Here is a 23,633-nt window from a genome sequence, read left to right on the forward strand (position 1 = left end):
GAAGAGATTAGGAACAAATAATATATTAAATATAAAATAGTATTGGCACAAGGTAGAGACACCAAATAGAATTCATTGGTTTCAAGTCATATATTTTGAGACATCTGACAACTAAAAGTTCAATAAATCTGATGTAGTAGAAAACTAGATGAAAATAAATAAAAGCAGCTCACATTTTGTTTAAAGCACAATTTCAGTGGAATGTTTATTCTTAGCCTGGTCACCTAACAACATATAACGTTTCTTCTCCATTACAGATAGTAGTAACAGTTTTTTAAAATAGGGTAACAAATATAACCAAATTAATTTTATTAAATAACTCTTTAGTGAAAAATATTCCCTGACATATACTGGACAGTAGAAGCTGTTGAACTTCATTGAATACCTCCTTCACCAAAAGTAAATTGATTTCGTTGAGAGCAGGTTTAGCCTGTAGCACAAAAATAATACGGACACCTGGATTTTATTTATAGTATCCCTAAAGTGACTCAGCAAATTCAGAACTTTTCTCTCCAAATCAGTTTCTCAACTACTCCCCCAAATAGTGGTAATTATAATATTATTATGGTACCAGGCCTGTATATACTTTCTTCTATATAGATTTGTATACTAAGATATGTAAGAATTAACTACTTATTCATTTAACAGATATGTATATGCCATTCATCTTTTTAACACAAATGGTAAAATACAAAAATGATAAAATCTGTAATACTTAAAAAGTAACACTTTCATCTTTGTAATGTCTGATAAAGATATAAACAAGTCATAGACATTTATGCATCAATAGAAAAATGGAAATTATATTGATAAAATGAGCACAATCTGTCCCAACTGATCAGTTACAGCTTCAGATTAAATGGTACAGTATAATCTGCAAACTGCCTAAACCAGAAATGTTTCCTCTCCTCATTACTGACTGAGTGATACTGACTCCCCAGCATTTTTTATATCTTGGTAGTTTCTCCTTTTAATGGCCTGATTGTGATGTCTCTCATCACTCTCCCCTCTGCAACTGAATGAGAAAGGGAAGGGCTGGATATGCTGCTCCCAAACCCGCCCTGTCTGATTCCAAACCAGGTTCCCTGGCCCTAACCCAACAGGAGACTCATCACTAAGCCACTTATTTATTTGGACTAAGAGTTTGGGCTCTGCTTTAGCATTGCCATATATTAGGTGTTGTCTTGAGCACTTAACCTCACAAAACTTTATTTGTGTAAAATAGAGGGTTTCTTGTTCTTCTACTTTTAAGATTCATTGAGTTAATATACTTTTACAGACATTTTCTAAGAACAGAATACAATACGAATTTATTATTTTTAACATCACTGTCACGGATGCATCAGCCCCGCTTGGGGAAAATTAGGCATTTCAATTTTCATCCATTCATTATTCATTCAGTTATATATTTAGTGCAGCCTAGATGCCGTGTACTTGCTACATATATTATACCGTAACCCCAGCATTGCAGAACTGATACACAAATCTCTTCCTCTTCATTTATGAAGGGCAAAACGTTATCTATTCATGGCCTATTTTCCCTTTATCTCCTACCCTCTATAGCTGCTCAATCACTGTGGTAGCTACTATAAACATAAAATGTTCCACAGGTTTTGCTACCAAGATAAGGCCCCTATATATTTTGTGCAGAGAATACAACTTTCATCTTTGTATTAATTTTCTATTGATGCATAACAAGTTACCACAAGTTTAATGGCTTAAAACAACACACATTTAGTCTCTCACAGTTTTCATGGTTCAAGAAATTAAGCATGGACTGGGTGCCCTGGTAAGGATCTCACAAAGCTGCAATCTATGTCTTGGCCAGGCTGTGTTTTGTTCTAGAGCTTGGGGATCTTCTTCCAGGGTCACGAGGTTGTTGGCAGAATTCAGTTCCTCCAAGTTGTGGCACTAAATTCCCCATTTTCTGGCAGGCTGTCAGCTGCGGACCACTCTCAGCGTCTGCGGGACCCACTCAGTCCCCCTCACACATCCCAGTTTACTTTTTTCAAGGCCAGCAGAAGATTCATTCTAGTCTGCTGAGATGGAGTCTTACATAATATAATCATGGTGGTGACTGTCACATCACCTTTGTCAGGTCCTATTGGTTAAAAACAAGTCACAGGTACGTGGACTCAAAGGATGTGGTTTATACAGAAATATTTCACTGCGAGTCAATAGTGTATGTCTGCACAATCTCTATTATGTTCAGAAGTACAAAAGGAACACTTCATACTCTATTTTGAATTAGGATATTATTTTTCTTCCTACTATCTTTTAAGTAAAACTATCATTTGGGAAAGGACATCATAGCTTTACCCTAAAATAAGTGTAAACTATTTTCTTTCCGGTGACATCATAGGGTTACATAAGCATCTCCCAGTACAACGTTTTTGTTTAACACATGTAGTAGATGACCCTACCCCAAGTCCTGGCCTGCCATCAGTGAGATCAGTATCTAAACAAGTCAGTATTAAAGCCATATCTATAAATTGACCCTATTTTCTCACTTCATAGCATCCACTTTCATATCAAAGAATCAGTTCATTTTGGACCCTAAGTACTGCTAAATGGAATAATTTTTTATTTAGATATAGTTGACATATAATATTATATTACTTTCAGGTATACCTCATAATGATTCAGTATTTGTATGTATTGGGAAATAATCATCACGCTAATTCTATTAACATCCATCACCAAACAGTTACAAATTTTTTTTTCTTGTGATAAAAGCTTTTAAGATCTACTCTCTCAGCAACTTTCAAACATGTAATATTGTGTTATTAATATAGTCACCATGCTGTACATTACATCCCCATGACTTAATTTATTTTATAGCTAGATATTTGTACGTTTAACCCCCTTCACTTATTTTGCATGCCCTCCCACCCCCTGCCTCTGGCAACTGCCATCTGTTCTCTGTATCCCTGAGTTTGATTGTTTTGGTTTTTTGGTTTTCTGTTTGTTTTAAGATTCCACATATAAGTAATGCCATGTAGTATTTGTCTTTCTCTGTCCGACTTACTTCACTTAGTACAGTGCCCTCTAAGTCCATCCATGTTGTTGCAAATGGCAAGATTTCCTTCTTTCTTATGGCTGAAAAATATTCCATTGTGTATATATACCACATATTCTTTATCCATTCATCTATAAATAGACAAGATATAGTTTGCTTCCATATCTTGGCTGTTGTAAATAATGCTGAAGTGAACACGGGGGTGCATGTGTCTATTCAAGTTAGTGTTTTCATTTTCTTCAGATAAATACCCAGAAATGGAGTTGCTGTATCATATTTAATTTTTAATTTTATGAGGAACCTCCATACTGTTTTCCATGATGGCTGCACCAATTTACATTTCCACCGACTGTGCACAAGGGTTCCCTTTTCTCCACACCCTCACCAGCACTTGTTATTTCTTGTCTTTGATGATAGCCAGTGTAACAGGTGTGAGGTGAAATCTCATTGTGATTTACATTTCCCTTATGATTAGTGATTTTGAGCACCTTTTCATGTACCTGTTGACCATCTGTATGTCCTCTTTGGAAAAATGTTCAGATCTTCTGCCCATTTTTCAATCAGATTGTTTTTATTTTTGTTATTGAGTTGTATGCATTCTTTATATATTTTGCATATTAACCCCTTACCAACTATATGATTTGCAAATATTTTCTCCCATTCAGTAGGTTGCTTTTTCATTTCATTGATGGTTTCCTTTGCTGTACAGATGCCTTTTAGTCTGATGTAGTCCCATTTATTTATTTTTGATTTTGGTTGCCTTTTGCTTTTGGTGTCAGTCCAAAAAATCATCGCCAAGGTCAGTATCAAGAAGCTTACCACATGTGTTTTCTTCCAAGAATTTTATGGTTTCATTCAACTCTCTGACCCATTTTGAGTTAATTTTTACGTATGGTGTAAGATAATGGTCCAATTTCATTCTTTTGTGTGTAGCTGTCCAGCTTCCCCAACACCGTTCACTGAAGAGCCTGTCCTTTCCCCATTGTGTATTCTTGGCTCCTTTGTTGTAATTCACCATGTTTGTCTGGGTTTATTTCTGGGCTCTCTCTTCTGTTCCATTAGTCTATGTCTGTTCTTAGGCCAATGCCATACTGTTTCAATTACTATAGCTTTGTAATATTGCTTGAAAATTAGCATGATGCTTCCAGGGTATACATTTATTTTAATTGCCTTTTATAGGAGTATCGTGCAAACCCCTCAGATTTTGTCTTTATGCTTGTAGCTTTGCAATTGACTTATATAAGCTAAAATAAAGACAAAAATCCTTATCTTACTGTGTGAATGAAATGTGCATTTATGATGTGGAAGTCCTGAGAACTACTCTTCATGAGAATTATTTCTGAAGCATTTCAGGAAGAGGAAATCCTATGCCCTTTTAGTAAAAATACTTTATCAGTACATTATCATCTGCCATTTGAAAGATGTTGCTCAACAAATCCAAAATACCAGTGTCTTTTGATGTATATCCATGACTTATCTTCCTTATTTCCCATGGCAATGGCCATTTCAGTCTTATGGCAGGCCAATTTGGACCCATCTCATCCAGTATGATGTAAGTGTGAACAGCATTTTATACATGCTATTAATCCCATGCAACATTTTTGCCTTAATATTATTCGAACTACAATAGAAAAGACAAGTGGTGAACTTTTGTTCGTGGAAATGTGAAATGCGATGTTAACTTCAAATTCTTCATGTATGTTTACATATTTAAGACTAGGAAAAAGGATGTTATACAGCAGTTGGCTGGATTAGAAAAAGTTAATGGGAATAGATGAGTTTGTAATTTGCATGCCCAGACTTAGAGTTGGATTGTATTTGGCATGAATGTGGTGTTGCCATTTTGATGTTTCTGGAAACAGTCAAGTATGGATTGCTAATAAGGCAATTGATATACTTTGTTATATTTGTAGGAATGTTTTTCTTATAATGAGCGAAAGTAAGTAAAGTTAAAAAACAAATAGTGAAATATTCTTTAGGTCTTCGTATTCAAGTATTAATGAATTAATGTACTATTTGATAAGACATGCAAAGGAAATGATTATGGACTTCTAATATAATTTGGTTTATTTTCCTAAATATTTACTTGGATAATTGATAACATTAGTCGGTGCAAGAGTGTAAAACTAAATTTTCACAGCCTTATGCAGGAATATAATTAACAAGAACTATAAAAATAGATTTAATTGAACTATCCTTTGGAGACTTTTTCATTATCCTTAGTACTTCATTAGCATTAATATGTATAGAGACAATCTTTCTTCTTCTTCAGCCCAACTAATGGCATGACTAAACTATGCAGTGTATCTTCTTTCTGTAATAATTTTATTATGAATAATAAACTCTATTGATTTAAAGACTACTATTCTTAAGATAGTATGTTCACTGATAAAAATTTTGCTTTTCCTTGATGCTTAGATGTAGAACATGATAGTGTTGAAATGAGACAAGTATTTTAGTTTTGTCCACACTTAATGCTCTAATTATAACATCATAATATTTTCATGTTATTTTAATAATAGAAATGACATTTTTGTAAGACTTTAAAATATCAGAGCTTTTAATATAACATGTTAATAAACATGTAAAATTAAAGTAGATTTAAACTGCAAATTTAAATGCAAATGTGAAGATTTTTCCTTAGTATTTTATGCACAGCTTATTTTTTAATTTTTTTATTTCAGCTTTGTCAAGGTATAATGGACTTATAAAATTATAAGATATTTAAAGTGTACATCGTGGTGATTTGATTTATGAATACATTGTGTATGAGACTAAGTTCTACTTTCTTGGCAGATTTAAGATTCCATGCTTTCACTGCAGGGGGCGTGGGTTCAATCCCTGGTCAGGAAACTAAGATCCCGCGTGCTGCACAGTGTGGCCAAAAATTAAATAAATAAATAAAAATAAATAATAAATAAAATACAGTGTTAGCAACTATAGTCACCAGTCAGACCTTTTCCAACTTATAGCTAAAACTGTATACCCTTTTACCAATTTCTCCCTATTTCCCCCATCCCCAACCTCTGGCAACCACTCTCTTTCTATGAGTTTACTTTTTTTCCCCACATATAAGTGATACCATGCAGTACTTGTCCTTCTCTGTCTGGTTTATATCCCTGAGCATAATGCCCTCAAGGTCCATGCATGTTGTCCCAAAGGGCAGGATTTCCTTCTTTCGCATGGCTGAATGGTATTCTGTTGTATATATGTACCACATCTTTTTCCAGTCATCCATCAATGGATACTTATATTGTTTCCATTTCTTGGCTACTGTGAGTATTGCTGTAGTGAATGTGGGAGTACAGATATCTATTCAATATCCTGTTTTCATTTCCTTCAGATATATACCTAGAAGTGGGATACATGGATCATTTGGTAGTTCTTTCTTTAATTTTTTGAGAAACTACCTTACTGTTTTTCATAGTGGCTGTACCAATTTACATTCCCACTAACGATGCACAAAACTGTTTTTCATAGTGGCTGTACCAATTTACACTCCCACTAACAATGCACAAGTGTTCACTTTTCTCCACATCCTCGCCAATGCTTGTTGTTTTTTCTTGGTAAAAGCCATTCTAACAGGTGTGTAGTCACATCTCACTGTGGTTTTGATTTGTATTTCCCTGATAGTGATTTTGAACACATTTTCGTGTACCCGTTGGGCATTTGTATGTCTTCTTTGGAAGAATGTCTGTACATTTCCTCTGCCCATTTTTTCAATCAGACTGTTTATTTTTTTTGTTGTTATTGAGTTGTATGAATTCTCTATATAGTAATATATATTTTCATATCAACACCTTATCAGAAATATATTTGCAAATATTTTCTCCTATTCCGAAGGTTGCCTTTTCATTTTGATGGTATCCTTTAAGTCCCTTAATCTACCTTCATTCTTTTTCATGCTTTTTTCTTTTTACTCCTCTACTTGGATGGATTCCACTGCCCTGTCAAATTCACTGATCCTTTCTTTCACTTCTCTAGTCTGCTGTTGAACTGGCCTACGAATTTTGCAGTTCAGTTACTGTATTCTTCAGCTCTGTAATTTCTGTTTGGTATGTCCTTATATTTTCTGTTTGTTGAAATTTACGCATTGTTCATGCATTGTTCTCCTACCTTGGTGAGCATCTTTATGACCATTATTTTAAACTTTTTATAAGTAAATAACCTATCTCTATTTCTTTAAGATCTGTTTCTAGACTTTTATCTTGTTCTTTTATTTGGAACATATTCCTCTGTTTCTTCATTTTCCTTGACTCTCTGTGTTGGTTTCTGCGCACTGGATTAAACAGCCACCTCTCCCAATCTTGATGGAGTGGTCTCGTGTAGGAGATAAACATTATCATTCTGCCTAGCCCAAACTCTTGATTGTCTATCAAACCTATGTGATTGTACAAGCTGCCTTCTTTGTCCTCAACAGCTCCAAGTAGTTGAGGGTATGCCAGGACCTGTTTTGATGTGGGTATTTTCTCATTAACCCCCGTGTAGGAGTTGCTCAGCTAGTTTCTGGATTTTTTCCAGTGGGAATCGCTCCATGTGTAGCTGTATATTTCAATGTATCCATGAGACAAGGTGAGTTCAGGAGCCTCCTATGTTGCCATCTTGGACCAGAACTTTAGAAGTGACTACATAATAGTATATTGATCCCATAATTATAAAATACATACACTTGAAAACAGCAATGCATTTATTTATTTATTTATTTATTTATTAAACATTTTTATTGGAGTATAATTGCTTTACAATGGTGTGTTAGTTTCTGCTTTATAACAAAGTGAATCAGTTATACATATGTCCCCATATCTCTTCCCTCTTACGTATCCCTCTCTCCCACCCTCCCTATCCCACCCCTCTAGGTGGCCACAAAGCACCGAGCTGATCTCCCTGTGCTATGCGGCTGCTTCCCACTAGCTATCTGTTTTATGTTTGGTAGTGTATATATGTCCATGCCACTCTCTCACTTTGTCACAGCTTACCCTTCCCCCTCCCCATATCCTCAAGTCCATTCTCTAGTAGGTCTGTGTCTTTATTCCCGTCTTGCCCCTAGTAGGTAAGTCAGAAAGACAAAAACAAATACCTTATGCTAACACATATATATGGAGTCTAAATTAAAAAAAAGGTCCCCAATGCATTTAAATCCTAAGGTTCATCCTAAGGTTATCAAGATACAGTAATACTTTGTCTTAGTGATTTTGTTACTTTTATGATCGAACTTCTCCTTTTTTATAAATATTTCCTATATATTTTAATGGATTTCAGAAATTCAGATTTCCCTATGAGACTTCCTTAACCACATTTATGCTTATATGGTGTGAAATTACTCTAACTTTTTGTGATCTCTTTTCCTAAAGCTCTTATGTTCATTATAGTAACTGTTGGCCTCTCTACTCTGCCATACTGTGAACTCAAGAGCAAGACCAGTGCATTTTCATGGCATCTAACTGAGGAAGCATTTTAGCAATGTTTCTAGATGGACTGGAAGCAGAGAAGAAAATAAGTTTATGTTGATAAAAATTTGTAAAAGTTGAAAACAATGATAATATAAATACCAGTTATCAAGGACCATTTAGATTTAAGCATTTCAGTTAAAAATTAATGTTGCTTCTTGAGTTTATCAACTCTTTTATTGGCATTCTGCTTTTTAGATTTGAGCTGAGGTGTTTTATCTTTATAGAAGTGTCTTTATTCATTTTATCTGCATTCAATACATAAAATATCAAAGTTTCCCTGTTGGCGCAGTGGTTGAGAGTCCACCTGCCATTGCAGGGGAGGCGGGTTTATGCCCCGGTCCAGGAGGATCCCACGTACCGCGGAGCGGCTGGGCCCTTGAGCCATGGCCGCTGAGCCTGCGCATCCGGAGCCTGTGCTCCGCAACGGGAGAGGCCACAGCAGTGAGAGGCCCGCGTACCGCAAAAAAAAAAAAAAAATGTACAACTATATAAGCGTTAAATCAAAATGTCCAGATTTAAATTCTTAGAAATTGTGTAAATTAAATTCGTACTTGTGACATCCAATGTAGGATACAAGCAACTATTGTAAAATGAACAAAAAATGTTATCTTTCCTGGGTTATTTTCTACTTTGCTTTTTCTTTCACAGATTTTTAATATTTCTATGCTACTTTACTGTATACGTGAAAAACAGTGGGAGCCACCGTAGCAACATCAACAAGAGGAAAAGTAATTTTTGAAAATTTACTATATGCCTGAGTAGTTTCTATATACAGTTGACCCTTGAACAACAAGAGTTTGAACTGCATAGGTCCACTTATATGCAGATTTTTCCAATAGTAAATACTGCAGTACTACCCAATCCATGGTTGGTTGAATCCAGGGATATGGAACCGAGTATACAGACGAACCTTGTCTACGAAAGACTGCTATAAGTTATATGAGGATTTTCGTCTGCACAGAGGGTCAGCACCCCTAATCCCCATGTTGTTCAATGGTCAACTGTATATCAAATATCATTTCTCATAGTATTTTCATGGCTATATATTACTCCCATTTTACCAAAGACACTGAAGCTTATAAAGTATATTTAGAAAGTTTTGAATTCACTAGCATGAAACTGTATCTTACAAAATTAAATAATTATTGTGTCATGCTAGTTTATTAAGATAGGTATGATTGTAATTTCCTATGACACATCCTTTACTACAGGGTTTTAGAATGTACTCGGTCACTAAAAATCAAATGACATGAAGGACCCAGCTACTTAATCCTCAAGACAATGTCATCTACAGAATGAAACTATAATCAAATTTTTAAAAATAGTCACATGTTAATAGATTTTGAAGTTCTACTTTTTAGCTATACCTTTACAAGGTATAACAATTCTCTTTGTAGATTCTAAGCATATGGCTGCACCATATATTATATAGTGCTGAAATTATTTTTATGAGCTACATTTATATTCTAATTTTTAAGCTTAAAAAGAAATAAGTGGGACTTCCCTGGTGGCGCAGTGGTTAAGACTCTGCGCTCCCAATGCAGGGGGCCAGGGTTCAAGCCCTGCTCAGAGAACTAGATCCCATGTGAATGACGCAACTAAGAGTTCGCATGCCACAACTAAGGAGCTGGTGAGCCGCAACTAAGGAGCTCACTAGCTGCAACGAAGGAGCTGGCAAGCCACAACTAAGGAGCTCTTGAGCTGCAACTAAGAAGCCCACCTGCTGCAACTAAGGAGCCCATGTGCCACAACTAAGGAGCTGGCAAGCCACAACTAAGGAGCCCACCTGCCGCAACTAAGACCTGGCAAAACCAAATAAATAAAATAAGTAAAATTTAAAAATTAAAAAAAGAAAGAAGTAGGACCCATGCCACAAGCACTGTATATACTCCACTATAGTCTAGCATAAATTATGATAGACTTTGATATAAGGCAAGGTCTTGAAACTGTGGCTTTACACTAAGGAAATCTCATGAATGATTTTTTGGGATCTCAGACTGACCATGTCTTAAAATTGATATGGTTATACTGACTACTTAGAAATTCAGTATCTGTGTGGGTTTTATGAGATCTTTAATAAGTGATGAACTACAACTTGTGAGTGATTCAACCATGGAAAGTGAAACCAAACCTTATAAGAATCTAGTTTTATTTTTTTGGATAAATTCCATAGAATAACCCTTTAAATATGACCAGCTATTTTTAAGTCCTCATTTTGTAATTTCTAAAATGTCTTAGTACGCTAAAAAAAGAAAAAAACTAGGCTAACCTAATTGAATGAAGAGTGGCTAATAACTTTTCTTCATCTTCTACCCTTTATTAGTATGTATCTGATGTCTTACTGTAGAATCAGTCCTGGTGAATCTTTAAAGGCTAATGTCTAAGAAATCAACTGTCTCTATCCAGGCTTAGTTGAGACTAAAAATCATATAGTAGATGATAGTCTTCATTCATCCAGTTATGTTCAGCTTGTATCATCAATTAATCTCTACAAAGAACAGTAACACTGAACCAAGAAACTTGTGACAGAAAAGCTCCACAAGTGGGGCCAGAGAGAGCTAGTATCTTACTTAACTCTGACCCTTGACAACCCATTGTAGAAGAACACAGTTAATTTGTTTTGTTTTTGTTTTTGTTTTGAGGCTAAATCATTTTTCAGAGCACTTGCTCTATTGTAAAAGTAGGTCTGGGGGGTAAGGATGGAGGTGGGGGTACTAGGGAAACAGAGGGAGAAAAGAGGGGGAAAACAAGGATGGAAAGATGGAAGGGAAGGAGGCGGGGAGGGAGAAAAGGAAAGACAAAATTCATTTGGAAGTATCACATCACCTAGAAATAAGAAACAGTATTTTACCAAAATATATCCCTACTAGATAAATGAAGAAGGGTTCCATAATTCCGCTACTACTTGTTGAATGTTTGGACTGTGTTGATGCTGACTACAGGGATGGTTTTTGAAGAGTTAAGTAGGAAGGGAACAGGATTTGGAAGAGAGCTGGCTTTTAATTTTGGAGATTTTGAAAGAGTTGAAAATGGCACTTCAATCACTGAATGGAATGAAGCTTATTTTAAAGAGATAATTGTGTCTTCAGTGAAGGAGAATTCTGCTTTCTTTTAGTGCTTTCATTTTAAAATCTTGACATTTGTAACAAAAATATATCTGGTGCTGTAAACACTAGCTAATTTTTAGATTATTTTTTTTAAAAGATAAAATATCAACAGTTTATTTCTGTCTCAGTTAGATTTCTCACAATAATCATTCTCCATCTTTCTTCCATGTGGCTAATTACAGAAAAATCTGTTCTGTGGAATAAGGAACAGTTTACTCAGTTGCTCATCAATCAAGAATGCTTTTATTGTCCCTGTACTAAGTGCCATATTAATGCATAAACAGTATTAGTTTATGAGTTAAGGCTGAAATGTGAATAATAATTCATAAGTTATGATCTTGTTTTCACTTTATCAATTGCAGTCATTTATATGTTTAGATTGTGTCTTCTCAATTTATGATAGCCGTTAGTATCTTTTTGTAAGTTAAATGCTCCTTGATTTCATAAATGAATTATATGCTGTGGAATTTCTTATCCTGGGAACATCCTCATACAAAATTTTTATAAAATATCTGATGAAAATGGACAGAGCCTTATTATATTACTGAATATGGCTAAAATAAAAATTATTTTTTAATATCAGATTAATCATTATAGATCCGACCAAGATCTCAGAAAGTTCTCTTTCCTATCAACTATTATTGAAATCAGAATATTGTTCTTTTGATATTGGTATCCAGTTCCAATATTCATATTGTAGTTAACTTCTAGATACTAGAACCCATTTTTTGTGCACCTTATAACTTGTGATAACTGTTGTTTCTTAACTTATTGCTAATAATTTGCTAATTTTTCAATACAGGTAATGGATTAGGAATTAGAATTGTGGGTGGTAAAGAAATCCCTGGACATAGTGGAGAAATTGGAGCTTATATCGCCAACATTCTTCCTGGGGGAAGTGCAGAACAGACAGGGAAACTTGTAGAAGGTAAGAATAAGGATTTCAGAGTAAATTAAAATGAATGTGCTCATATTAAATATATCTTAATTTGATATGAAAGTTTTCGCTTCTTTACTGTCTAGGTAAAACTCTCCTTTTGGTTAATTATGATATTTTGGTAGAGTAATATAAAGGAAGATATGTCCACAGCTATATTCATTTTATTTTCAGTTGCATTGTCCTTTTTGGCAGTTGGATTGCTATGGGAATATCTTGTTTAAGAAACAGTAATTAGTCAAGATTTTTTACTGACTGGGGCAACATTATATTTTTAAAAAACACATTGATTAAAAGGATTAGTGTTTCATAAACACCAGGAAAAATTATATTGAAATAAGAGCCATAAAAACATCACATGATTCAGTACATGGTAAAGTCAGGTCAGCAAACTATGGATGACCCACAAGCCAAATCCATCTGCTGCCTGTTTCTGTAAACATTGTTTCATTAGAACACAGCCAGGATTATTAATTTACATATTGAACATGGGTGTTTTCCCACTACAATAGCAGAACTGCATTCACAACAGAGACTGTATGGTCTACAAAGCCTAAAATATATATATTCTCTCTGACCCTTTCGGGAAAAAAAATTGCCAACTCCTGTGCTAGGTACTATTCTATTCACCTCATTACATCATAAAGTATTTTAGAGTAATGAACTTTACAGATGTGTCTTATGGGCCATAAAATGATGTTTCTTTCAGTAAAAGGTTACAGCTTGATTCTCAAGATACACAATGGTAATTTTCAGTCATTAATTAGACGATGTGGTCATTTGCATTTTCCAAAACCTAACGTAGATACAGTTTACAAGTTTTCAGTTAGATTGCTTACCACGAATATATTTATCATAAAGCAGCCTCAGTCTATCCTTCTATTTTTATCCTAAATTAAATGTTATTTAGAAAGCATTTTTCTGTCGTTTCATCGTTTAATAAAATGTTGCCTGTTATTGTTTGAAACTCAATTATGTTAAGATTATTCCCTGTCATTGTCTTAAATTAAATATATTGGAACCTACTGAAAAAAATCCCTAGATATTTTGATAGACAATTCGAATAAACACAAATTCGAGCCAGTATTTATTCATCACAGTGTTCTGCTGGAAGCAGCTTGCCCAACTCACTAAGAGATGTTTTGAATATCTCTTCCCAACTTCACACTCAGTACCATCACATTGTTAGCTTGAATTGGCCATGGTGACAGTATTTACAACATGAAAATAGGCAAATGCTATGAATCAGGCCTTTTTTGTCCATTTATTTGCCTGTTGATTTTCAGAATGCCAGTTTACCAGGACATCACCACATATATAACTGAAAGCATATTATTAAAAATATTCTAATGGTATTCATACAACAGGGAAAATTGGAGGTTTAGCCACATAGCTAAATGAAGGAAAAGTCTATATGAATCAAGAAATAACCATTATGAGCAAACACTGGGTCTCTGTGAATTTTCTATTACTATAATCCTATCATGCCTAATACTACTCTGTTGGTATTGCAGTCTAGTTAAGATACAGGAATTGAGGCCTGTTTGTAAGGATGGGAGTGATATGATTGCTTTCTGATAGCATACTTCAGAAAGAAATGAATATGCTATTTTTATTTTAAGATAAAATTTGCAACAGTAACTTTGCCTGATATAGTTGACAAAGATACTCAAATAATTTAAAGATAAAATTTCATACCCCTCTTTGTCCTTATACCATGAAAATCAGCAAATGCTACAAATCAGGATGATTTTTATGTACAATTTCAGTGAAGCACTCTGTGATGAAGTGATGCTCTTTGCATTTGGCAGCTTATGTGACCATTTTTAAGCTCATGCACCTAAATTAATAATAGATATAATACAAACTCATTCAAGAAAGGAAACTGAAATGAACCTAAAATTACATCTGTGATTTTATAAACTCAGAGACTGCCATTAAAGTCATCATCTTTTTTGGAAATAATAGTTTTGCAGTTTGTTTCATTGGGTAAAGTGGGAAATCATTAAAAGCTGTGTGCATGTGACTTAAGATTTTACTTTTATTAATTGTATTATTTATTAATTCTCCCAAAGTTTTGCCAAGTGCTAAGCCAGGCCTCTCTATGACTATAGATCCTCTGATTATTAGAGTCCAGTTGTTACATAACTCACACATATAATTTGTTATTTATGATTTCCAGATTTACTTTATTTTCTCTTAAAACATAAATCTTTATTACAACTCTTGGTAGTATTTCTGTTAGACTCACGATGCTATCTTGACTCAATATTTAGATCCTGTTTTTGCCAGTACAACCCAGAATCTACAGTTGTCTACTGGATTCTTCACCAGTCCAGAATCTCCCAATCTTTGTGTTGGCTGTCTGGTGGAGAGAGGGTGAAGGGCACAAAACAGATGAGTTTTAAATTAGAAATTAAAATCTAAACTCAAAATAGCAAGTCCTACATGGAAATGTTTGCTGCCTGACACGTCTCTTTCTGATTCATTTGCACTTAAATGGTGAGTGAGTTTTGCTCTCAATCTTGGAAAATTTTACTGAAGCAACTCAGTGGTTGCATTTCTCCGTTACACGGTAAACACAGGAAGTCAGGGTTTGATGTTTGCTAATTCGTTGAAAGTGGATGTGATTTTCCTTAGCCTGGGCCTCCTCTACAATCAGGAAAACTGCCTTAAAAGATTTGCCTTGGGGGCTTCCCTGGTGGCGCAGTGGTTGAGAGTCCGCCTGCCGATGCAGGGGACGCAGGTTCGTGCCCCGGTCCGGGAAGATCCCACATGCCGCGGAGCGGCTGGGCCCATGAGCCATGGCCGCTGAGCCTGCGCGTCCGGAGCCTGTGCTCCACAACGGGAGATGCCACAGTGGTGAGAGGCCCGCGTACCGCAAAACAAAAACAAAAACAAAAACATTTGCCTTAAAAGATTTCTCATCTATTGGGATGCGCAGCTCCACATCACACACCTTCTGTTCTGCCTTCCCCGATGGAAGTGGGGCAGGGGGAGCGTCTCAGCATTCATGGTTTGATGTATGCAGTTTAACAGTTAATTGGGCACTGACCTGTAATTTTCATTACAAGTGTTTGAGTGTACAAAAAAGCTGTAGAGCATAATATGGCAAACAACCATGTACTCACCATATTGTTTTAAGTCTTAACATTTTGCCTATTTGTTTCATATTTTTAGGAGAGATAAGTACCTATAAACCAATTAAAGCCTCCTGTAGTCACCTCTCCTCTCCCAAACCTCTCTTACTCGCCCAAAATAAACCACTAGACTTAATTTGAGATTACCCTTCACTTGCTTTTCTTTATAGTTTTATGTATGTATTCATAAATTTTATAAGGATTCATTTTGCTTGTTTATGAAATTTTATATAAATGATAGTTTACTGCACATGTATTTTTGCCACTTTTTTTAGTTCCAGAGTTTATGAGTTTTATCTAAAATGGTTTATCTAAAATACCTACATGTACACACATGTCATTCTAGTTATTCATTTTCACTTCAGGGCAGAATTCTATTACTGTATGTCTCTACTACAGTTTAATTTAAACATTCTCTGGTTATTTCGGTTATATATGAGTTTTTTTACTATTTCCAACAATGCTGTAATTAATTTTTTGAATTAGTCTCCTTTTGCACATGTACAGAAGTTTCTTCTATAATAAAAGTGTAAAAAAATTTAGAAGAAGTTCAATTCCTGGGTTGTAGTGACTATCTTATTAAATAATATAGGAGAACGTTGTGTGGTTTCTTCAACAGTAGTTGATTTTTCCAAGTTGCTCTCCAAAGTGTTACGCTATTTTTACATTCATCCGTAGTAAATTAGTGTTCTTATACCTTTATATCCTTGTTCCTCTTTCTCAACATTTTCTTTTTCAAATATAATGTGAAATGATAGGCCATTGTTTTCTTCATTCACCTTACCTTCAGTCATGTTGAGTATGATAATATGTTACTAATCTTGTTAGCACTTGGGTTTTCCTCATCTGTGATTTGCTTGTTCTTTTGCTTATTCTTTATTTGGATTGTTTATGTCTTTTAAATTGAATTTTAGAGAATCTTTATGTATTCTGGTTATAATTGTTTGTCAAGTATGTAGGCTGTAAATATCTTTTCCCAGTATGTGGCTTGTTTTTTTAGTGTCTTTTTTTTTTTTAAGTTGAAATTTTAACATAGTTGGCTTATTTTTTTTCTATTAAGTTTTATAAATGTTCTGTATTATTTAGGAAATTCTCCTTGCCCTGAAGTCTTCAAATATTAGCCTATATTTCCTTCTAAAAATTGTGAAATCGTGCTCTTTATATAATGTCCTTATAGACACAGAATTAAGTTATTTTTAGCCTATCGTGCTCTGACTAGACACTTTAGTTTTCTCCCCCATCAGTATGGATAATCAGTTACCTGTGCACCGTTTATTGAAGAGTGTATCTTCACTGTATGCTCCCACTGATCTACAGTGCCCCATCTGTCATATATTGATTTTTTTGTACATGTGTGGGTCTTTTACGAGATGTTTGTTCTAGCTTGTCTATTTGTCTATCCCTACATCAGTGTCACACTGTTGTAATTATGATGACTTTAAGTCCTGACATATGGTAGGTAATCTACCATACTGTTGTTACTCAAAATCCTCTTGGGACAATTCTTGACCTTTGGTCTTGCATATACATTCTAGAACCGGCTTGTCAGTTTTCAGAAACATCTCTGTTGAAAATTGGTAGTGATTATATTGAAGGTATAGGTTAATTTAGAAAAAAAAAATTTTTATGTTGAGTCTTATCTATTTGAGTCTTCCATGGGTTCACAATGCTGGACCTTTGTTCTTCTTAGAGATTTAATCATTGTATTTTGAATCAATACAATAAAATACATTAGGACAGTAAAAAAAATTAACACATAGCAATTGTTAGACTTATTAACAAGTTGTATCATTTTATATCAACTTACAACAAGTTTGTATCTCCAGAAAAGGAAGAGTAGAAAATATAAATAAAATAAAAGTTTGTTTAGGAAGTATAATGGGCCAAACCTAATCCTTTATGTGCATATCATTGGTTCTAAGCTTTATTTAATCGCTGGACTTCTGAACTTATTCTCCAAATGATTTTCCCGCTAGTATTGTGTATCATAACATCATAATTGTGAAATATATTACCTGCATGATACCTTTCATATTTCAACAGTTTTCATAAGAGAACAGTGAATCCATAAGAACTAAACACATTTTAGCCATTGAACGAAAAACAGATATTTGTTTATATTGTTAGGTTTTCCAGCTGAAAATCAATTTAGTTGAAGTATTTTGAAGATAAATTGTGTCTTTATTATTGATAATAGAATCATATTTGTTTGGACAATGCTGTTTGGAGCTAAGATAGGAATATAGTGTTAAGCTCTGATTGTAGCTTCAAGAAGCTTCTTAATGAATCAGTAGGAACATAGACTAGGAGAGCAAAAAGTTAAAACCAATGATATACAATGTTTGCTTAAGGATTTAGCCAGAGCTATGCGGAAAATTACCTTCTCCCAGGCCAGTAGGTAGGCCTGTAAAGAAATTAGTTTATCTTATGCTATTCTTTGAGGAAATGTACCTGTGGCATAAATCCTAGTTCATGGATATTTCCAAATTCTCAGTTTCTAGTTGTCTCGGTGTAGGGGATATTGATTCGGCCAGTTAGCACCTCTTAAAGATGAACTGACAGGGTTTCGGGCAAGCAAATGTTGTTGGATTTATATTTGAGAATCAGTGATTGGAGTGGAGGTGAGGTTAGGTGCTTTTGGCATGGTGGTTTTGATTTTAGAAGTTCGCCTCTGGAATTCCCTGTCCTGAAGAACTATGGTAGAAGAGCTAATTCCAGTAGAGGACACACTCCTGTGTGACTTAAAGGATAATGTTCCGAGGCAAGAAAGTCTCTACTTCTGCTTATGCTTTTTTGGCATATGTTACAGATGGCATGGCAGTGATCAAAGCTGGAGACCAGGAAACACACCACACAGATGAGTGAGCTTCCTTATTCTTGTTCCGGGGGGATTACCAGGTACGGATTGGTCATTAGCATGAGATTTCTCAGAATTCCTGCAAGATAGTGTGTCAGGTACACATGGCACAAGATCATATTTCTTGTTGATACAAGGATTTTTCTAAAAAATATTTAGGAAACTATCTTCTGGAAAGAAAGAATATAAATTGTGGGTACCTGGACTGGTAGGTTGTAATATACTATTTTTAAGATACAGTGATATCATACTTACATATTAATGATTAGCTGTATTGCCAGGACAAAGAAAGATGTTCCTCTTCTTTATCCATTTATTTTGAAATTAATCAGAGGAAATTATGTTTGAGTCAGTATTTCCGATAGGGACATCAAGAAAATGAAATAATTGCCCTTTTTTTTTTACACATTTTTTAGTATGTATAATACTCCGTATCCTAATTTGATTGCTTTTATCAATAAGAGTGGTATAGCTTGAAATATATATGTATGTTCAAGTGATACTGATTAATGATTAACAGTTGTTTCTGTTTTTAAATTTCTGGATTTTTCTAATCAGTATGCCATTACAGGCTACATTTTGGTGTGTATGAACTTGGAGTTGTTATTTTGGAAGCAAGGATGCCGAACTGTCTTTAATAGCTGTAAAAAAATCTTCAAACAGCCAGTGCTTCAAGGTCTTCATTATATAAAGAGAATGTTTTTAGAGTCAGACACATCAGGATTTAGATTGAGCTCTGGTACTTTTTGCCTGGATAAGTTGTTTAACTTTTAGTACTTTGATGTTCTCATTTGGGAAATCGGGATAATAATAGTGGCTGCACAATTGTTATCAGGTTTACAAATAATGTGTCAGAAACATTTAATATGGTGTTTGATATAGTATTTCACAGAAGTAGTGAAAAGATGGTACTTACTTTGGAGATCTTTGATGATAAGAATAGTATGTGCTACTTCAGCTTGAATTCCGTCCCCTCTCTCTGAACATGCGTAGATAATTGACCATGGTCAGGTCTGAGCCCTGAACTGCAGGGATTTGGAATATTCCTAATGGAAAAAGCACAGATTTGAAGTCAGAAGACTCTGAATTAATGTCATCCTCATGATGTTAGGCAAGTTGTTTATGTCCTCTGAGTCTCCTTTTATCTCATCTGGATAGGTTGATGTTTCAGTTAGGAGGTTTCAAGACCTATCTCATGGGGTTAACTGTGAGTATGAAAGGAGCTGATGTATTTTTCATGCTTAGTTAACTATGAAGATCTAGACTAAAGAAACTACTTTGTTAAGGATAGACGAAATTATTTTCATAGATGACAGTTAATCTCACAAAGTTCAGGCTTCCTGTAAGGGAGCATTGATCTGCTAGAGGTATTCTGCTATAATGGAACATCGTTTTAGGTATTTATTAGGCCTGAATAAATTTTTTAAAAATTTAAAACCTGAAGTGGTTAAGTCATGTCCCATGTAAATATATCACCTTCTAACCGTAAAACCGTACTTTTGGCTAGTCTTATAAAAAGGCTTCTAAGTTTTTCTTCGTATCAACAATTTGTTGATCTCATGTCTGATTTAAGTCTATGGACATACATACAATGAATATCTGCTTATGTTACTCTCATGGTCTGTAAGTCACTGAAAGCATATCTTGTTAGTGAATAGAATCGTGGTGTAGGTGTCAGATGACAGGTGTCTGGCACCCAGTGTGTGGACTGATCTTTCTCATCAACTCCTTTTTATGGCTGTTGACAAATCACAGAAACTCACTGGGTGTTCAGCATTAAGTGAAAGGGGCCCTCCACAAGACCCTTCTGTAATGCATACTTTTGAGACACTTTATCTGTTGAAGAGATGCAGAGAGATTGAACCTTGAGAAGAATCATACAGTCTAAGGTGTGGAAAGAGGAAGCGAAACAGTAGTATGTGTGCTATAATAAGTTATGTATGTTACATAAGATGGAAATGTGAGCCCTAGAATTAAGAATGTGAGACTAATTACATAGAATGAAAGGAATGAAATCAGAATGGATAAATCATGACCCTTACGTCTCAGGGCTCCTTCCTCACCTGTACATGTCCCCTCCAAGGCTCCAGGAAGTTAAAAAACATATGTGATGTTTGTGGCATTTGTCAGCTTTTTAACTTTTGCAATTTGTTGTGATTTATTTTGTCCTTTTAATAAATATTCACATGTATCAATTTTGTATTCATAATTTTCTCTTTTTTCTTAAAATTGCATAAGCTTCAGGCCTTACAATACTTGAATTCATCCCTGCATGAGATATTGTTTCTTATTGGGGGAGAACACTGAGGTGCTTACTGTGGAACTGTAAGAACCTATTGGTATGCAGCAGTAATATACTGACAAAGTAGATGGAGGTGATAAAAAGGGAGTTCAGAAAGAAGGTTTTAGGAAGGAGTAGAGGTGAGAATATCAGGAATATGGGAAATAATAAAGAATGCAAATGGGTCAAAACGTTTCTTCAGTAACTACTCTACAGGTATATCCTAGAATTCTATCATTCTATAATTCCACCTTGCTTTCAAGGTGGTTACAGCCTAGAAGGGCAGTGGATATAGGATGTTGACTGTGGAGGAAAAGTTTGGTCAGGGTCTGAATGAACAAAAATATAAAATAAACCTGAAGAACTAGGAGAAAGATGTATTTACGGAAAGAAAACCCATTATTTAATAACTTTTCTGACAATGTGTATTTTCTTCTAGTTTCAGTAAGAGAAATATAGAAATGCAGAATACATTGGTTGATTCTGCAGGCTTCTGTCAGAACCAGTACCATAACTAAGTATGGGTTACAGATATGCCTCCTCCCCTCCCAGAGAATTCCAGGTAACTTTCAGGTAATGTCTAAGAACAGACTTTAAGCTCCTGAGGGCAAAGAACTCTCCAGGAACTGAAACAGATCTTTTTAGACTTTTATCTCTTTCATTGGTTAATTTTTTACATAGTTCATATTTTACTTATTTATAGTGATGGAGTACAGCCATGTTCCAGATATAGTGACGAGGCTGGAGCAGAAAGAATATTCTGTGGGAATGCAGATTTTCATATCAGACTACACGTTTTTCATATATATACTAAGTTACACTGAGAGTGGTGGAAGAAAATAAATTTGCTTTTTTTTCCTCTTAGGCTACTTTTGTTTTCTTTTACTCTCTAGTTTTTACTAGATCCCCGTCACTGTCAGGTATGGTGCTTGAGATTTCTAAGGTCTAGCGCACGCGCGCGCGCGCGCGCGTGTGTGTGTGTGTGTTTGTAAATACATGGTCTATAGAGCAACCTCTCTTGGTCCTGTGGAATATGAATGAAGAAAACATGGACCATACATTTCAGTAGGTGAGACAGAAAGTAAAACCTACTTATAAGTATCACATAATAAGTGGTAATAAGTGCTAAGGAGAAAAAGATAACAAGGAGGGTAGATATGCCAAATAGAAAGGTAGGGTTGAAATTTTAGATGGGATGTCAGGGAAGGCCTCGCCAAGAAGGCAAAAAATGAGGAAAGCCCCCAAGGAGAGGAAGGAGTGAGCTTGGAGTTATTGGTATTATAGGCAGAGGAATGAAAAGGGCACAGGCCCAGAGCAAGAGCCTGCCTGGTGTGTGCCAGGAATAATAAGACCGCAGGGAGGCCAGCATGGCTGGCACTGAGTGAGGATGTGAGTGAGAGAGAAGAAAGCAGGAATTTCCAGCAGAGAAGTAACCAATGTAACAGAGTAACAGAAGTAACAGAGGTAGCATCTTCTAGGTCAGTGTAAGGACTTCAGCTTCTGTTAATGTCAAATGAGAAGGCACTGGGCTGACACAAGCTGAATGACGTTTAAATAAAATCACTCTGACTGCTATAAGGAGAACAGTTAGAAGGAGTAAAGAATAGGAAAGAGAGCAGTTAGGATGCTGTAGAAATAATCCAGGCATGAAATGTGGCTGTTCAGACCAAGGTGGAAACAGGGTATGTGGAAATAAATGATATTATATCATATATCTATAAATACTAATACAACATGTGTATTAAATTTCAGCTCAGTGAAAATGACCTCAGTATGTTCATACGTGTACACAGTATTCAAGTTTAGTAGGCCAAAATGTACTTCACCATTTTTTTAAAAAACTTAAATCTCTACATAATATAACAGACCTACAGAGCATTTAACATTCAAGTCTTAAATCTTACTTTAATTAATACAATAAATATACATTCTTTAATAGAAGTCATACAACCTAAACAGAAATGAAGCCCTCAGAATGCTAATATTCTTGAACGTAGATGAGGAATCAGGAGTCCTGGCCTTTTGAACTACCACTCAGTATAATTTCTAAAACAGATTGCAGATCTGTAAACATAGTAATAGTTACATTTACCCTACCTATTTTACTGAAGTGCTGTAAAGATAAAATGAGAAAAAGTGGTCAAAATAACTTCGTAAAAAAACAACAACGAAGTCCCATGTTGGTACGATTAACATAAGTGAAATAGATCTAATTTTATTCATTTTAATCAAAAAGACTTCTTATAATTAGATGGTATACATCTGAAAGTTTTGTGTAATTCATCTAAAATATGTTACCATTATTTTTTGTGATTGTTAACCATGTTTGCTTCTGAATTAGAGGAGATCATTTCTCTACGTGAATTTTAAAGAGCTGGAGGGAAAATAGCTGAGTTTTTTCTCTATTATTTGACAGATATTGCTGTTAAGGTGTCTTCTTAAACAACTCTGGTTTATTAATGGAAAACTCAATAATTGTAATATGTTGTATATACTATATTATATATATAGATTGAAATTACATTCTGTTTACTGTGAGAACTTTTTGAATAGAATTCTGCCTTAAAATAACATTTGTTATGTGTTGAACATCCATCCAACCCAAGTGAATTATTTGCTAGTTCTTCATCATGATGTTAATAGAATACTGGCGCTTCTTATGAAGTAACTTAACACATAATTCATTTTATTTTTGTAAAGTTTCTCTTAGGGTGATAAAATGGTTATTGATTTTTTATTGTTTGAAATGACTTCTCTGTTTTATTTCTATCCTTTAACTCTTCAAATGATGAAATAATTTATGTATTTAAAGTTCACTCTTTTAGTTTTGATTATACCATTC

At 34.8% G+C, this 23,633-nt stretch overlaps 1 protein-coding gene across 1 annotated transcript in view; it reads left to right on the forward strand.

Moving 5' to 3' along the window:
- Window positions 1–23,633, forward strand: part of PCLO (piccolo presynaptic cytomatrix protein) — a 366,748-nt gene that overhangs the window by 242,808 nt on the left and 100,307 nt on the right. The window contains exon 10 of the mRNA XM_089917758.1: window positions 12,379–12,504. Coding sequence (XP_089773884.1) covers window positions 12,379–12,504 — 126 coding nt within the window. The remainder of the gene's footprint in view (window positions 1–12,378; window positions 12,505–23,633) is intronic.

This window comes from Delphinapterus leucas, chromosome 9 (assembly GCF_059928025.1).
Source record: "Delphinapterus leucas isolate spDelLeu-1000000601 "Yukka" chromosome 9, BTC_Dleu_Yukka2, whole genome shotgun sequence".
Lineage (NCBI taxonomy): Eukaryota > Metazoa > Chordata > Mammalia > Artiodactyla > Monodontidae > Delphinapterus > Delphinapterus leucas.